The 3180-nt window shown below is 45.9% G+C and overlaps 1 protein-coding gene across 1 annotated transcript; it reads left to right on the top strand.

Annotated features, from left to right (window-relative positions):
- The first annotated feature begins 219 nt into the window (after positions 1-219).
- LOC107712565 (uncharacterized) lies at positions 220-2960 on the top strand. Its single transcript, XM_016517873.1, has 3 exons — positions 220-280; positions 381-848; positions 2083-2960. Exons 1-3 carry the CDS (start codon positions 220-222, stop codon positions 2958-2960), a joined length of 1407 nt encoding a protein of 468 aa, XP_016373359.1.
- The last annotated feature ends 220 nt before the right edge of the window (positions 2961-3180 follow it).

The following is a 3180-nucleotide window of genomic DNA, read 5'->3' as shown; positions in this document are numbered from 1 at the left end:
GGAAGGAAGAAGACAGGGTCAGCGTACTGGGACGCGAGCTTTATTGAAAGTCTCTGGGTGTACACAACGGAAAACGGCGCTCACTGCGCTTTCAATCTCTCAGTCAATAACTCATAACATAAACCTATATATGCTTCGTGCTCCAGTAACCCGTCTCCCCGGGTGGCTCGCGTTCCCAGTCGGTCTCTCTCCGAGGTCCAGCGACCTGAAGTGCTGGCGATGCTGCTCGGGGCTCCGGCGCTCAAGCAGATTCGAACGTTTCTCAAGCTGGAGATCCTTGGTGAGCGCTGTGACTACTCTTACTCACATCGCAAAATCATTCTCACAATTTTTTCCTAACAATCTCTGTCGAAAGTGGCATCTGTGTACCAAAACCTCAGATGTGGAGATATCACAAGCTAAGTCGACTATATTCAAAACTGTACAGCGAGAAGTGTACAGAGAGGAATTTGAGAGTCTGACCAAGTTTGGTAAAGTCTCGCAGCATAGCACACTTCTGAGACTTGATTCCTTTGTGGACGAGGAAGGTCTGTTAAGAGTTGGGGGTCGCATTCACTGTGCTGACATCTCGGATCCAGAGAAGCATCCCTTGATAGTCCCTCCCAACCATCACGTGACTGGTCTTTTAATTCAGCATTATCACGATCAAGTGGCTCATCAAGGCCGTCATTTTACTGAGGGTGCTATACGGTGTGCTGGATTGTGGATCGTCAGTGGCAAAAGACTTGTTTCAAATATCATCCACAAATGTGTGCTATGCAAGAAGCTGAGAGGTAGAATGGAGAGTCAGAAGATGTCAGCTTTGCCCTCAGATCGAGTTTCTGTAGATCCACCTTTCACACACACAGGTCTTGAAGACAAGAGGGCATAACGCTGAGAACAAGCGGTGGGCTGTCATATTTAGTTGCTTGAGTACCAGAGCAGTTCACTTGGAGGTTGTGGAGTCCCTATCAGCATCAAGCTTTATTTGTGCTTTGTGTCACTTCTTGGCCGTCAGAGGACCAGTGAAGCACTTTTGTTCTGACAGGGGGACAAATTTTATTGGAGCAGTCAAAGAACTTCAAGTAGCGACTCAGAGTTGAAAGGCTTCTTGCAGAATCAAGGCTGCACTTGGACATTTAATGCTCCACATTCCTCCCATATGGGAGGAGTGTGGGAAAGAATGATCGGGATTGCCAGACGTATTCTGGAGGCTCTCTTGATGAAAACTCCCACAAGACTCACGCATGAGGTCTTAACAACTTTAATGGCAGAAGTCATGGCCATTATGAATTCCCGACCCTTAACCCCAATTTCAACAGATGCAAGCATGCCCTAAGTGCTCTCACCAGCAATGCTCTTAACTCAGAAGGTGAGTGTTGCTCCAGCTCCTCTAGGAAATTTCGAGTTAGATCACCTGCACAAAAATCAATGGCGTCAAGTCCAGATGTTGGCGGAACACACTGGCAACTAACGTTAAAGAGCAGTTACTAGGCTCAAGCAGATTCGAACGTTTCTCAAGCTGGAGATCCTTGGTGAGGGCTGTGACTACTCTTACTCACATCGCAAAATCATTCTCACAATCTTTTCCTAACAATCTCTGTCGAAAGTGGCATCTGTGTACCAAAACCTCAGATGTGGAGATATCACAAGCTAAGTCGACTATATTCAAAACTGTACAGCGAGAAGTGTACAGAGAGGAATTTGAGAGTCTGACCAAGTTTGGTAAAGTCTCGCAGCATAGCACACTTCTGAGACTTGATTCCTTTGTGGACGAGGAAGGTCTGTTAAGAGTTGGGGGTCGCATTCACTGTGCTGACATCTCGGATCCAGAGAAGCATCCCTTGATAGTCCCTCCCAACCATCACGTGACTGGTCTTTTAATTCAGCATTATCACGATCAAGTGGCTCATCAAGGCCGTCATTTTACTGAGGGTGCTATACGGAGTGCTGGATTGTGGATCGTCAGTGGCAAAAGACTTGTTTCAAATATCATCCACAAATGTGTGCTATGCAAGAAGCTGAGAGGTAGAATGGAGAGTCAGAAGATGTCAGCTTTGCCCTCAGATCGAGTTTCTGTAGATCCACCTTTCACACACACAGGTCTTGATGTTTTCGGACCATTCACTGTGGTAACACGCAAGACAAGAGTGCATAACACTGAGAACAAGCGATGGACTGTCATTTTTAGTTGCTTGAGTACCAGAGCAGTTCACTTGGAAGTTGTGGAGTCCTTATCAGCATCAAGCTTTATTTGTGCTTTGCGTCGCTTCTTGGCCGTCAGAGGACCAGTGAAGCACTTTCGTTCTGACAGGGGGACGAATTTTATTGGAGCAGTCAAAGAACTCCAAATCAATAGTAACGACTCAGAGTTGAAAGGCTTCTTGCAGAATCAAGGCTGCACGTGGACATTTAATGCTCCACATTCCTCCCATATGGGAGGAGTGTGGGAAAGAATGATCGGGATTGCCAGACGTATTCTGGAGGCTCTCTTGATGAAAACTCCCACAAGACTCACGCATGAGGTCTTAACAACTTTAATGGCAGAAGTCATGGCCATTATGAATTCCCGACCCTTAACCCCAATTTCAACAGATGCAAGCATGCCCCAAGTGCTCTCACCAGCAATGCTCTTAACTCAGAAGGCGAGTGTTGCTCCAGCCTCCAGCTCCAATTTCGAGTTGGATCACCTGCACAAAAATCAATGGCGTCAAGTCCAGATGTTGGCGGATTCATTCTGGAAGCGATGGAGGCAGGAGTACTTGTCTACCTTGCAACCCAGAAGGAAATGGACAGAGGAGAGAGATAGTATTCAGGAAGGAGAAGTAGTTCTGTTGAAAGATGGGGAGGCTAAGTGCAGTGAGTGGCCAATTGGTCTCATAACAAAGACTGTAGCCTCATCTGATGGGAAAATTTGTAAGGTTATGGTGAAGACGGCTAAGCAAGGGGTTTGTCAGAGAGTACTTAAGACCTATATGTGATGTTGTCTTACTTTTGTCAAGTAATTGGAATGCATAGTGCTTAGGGTGACCATACGTGCCATTTTCCCCAGACGCGCCAGGATTTCTATATTGCTTTGATTCAAAATTTATTTCAAACACTCGACTGACATTATGAAGTGAGTTTGGAGTAAAAATATGTTATTAAATGTGGTATTTTCACATGCTTTCAGATGGAGCAGCATTTACTTCACAGAGCAGT

Source organism: Sinocyclocheilus rhinocerous, unplaced genomic scaffold, assembly GCF_001515625.1.
Source record: "Sinocyclocheilus rhinocerous isolate Xijiao unplaced genomic scaffold, SAMN03320098_v1.1 scaffold3861, whole genome shotgun sequence".
In the NCBI taxonomy this organism is placed as follows: Eukaryota; Metazoa; Chordata; class Actinopteri; order Cypriniformes; family Cyprinidae; genus Sinocyclocheilus; species Sinocyclocheilus rhinocerous.
The sequence above is the reverse complement of the archived record's forward strand: the minus strand, read 5'-3'. Positions and strand labels throughout refer to the sequence as shown.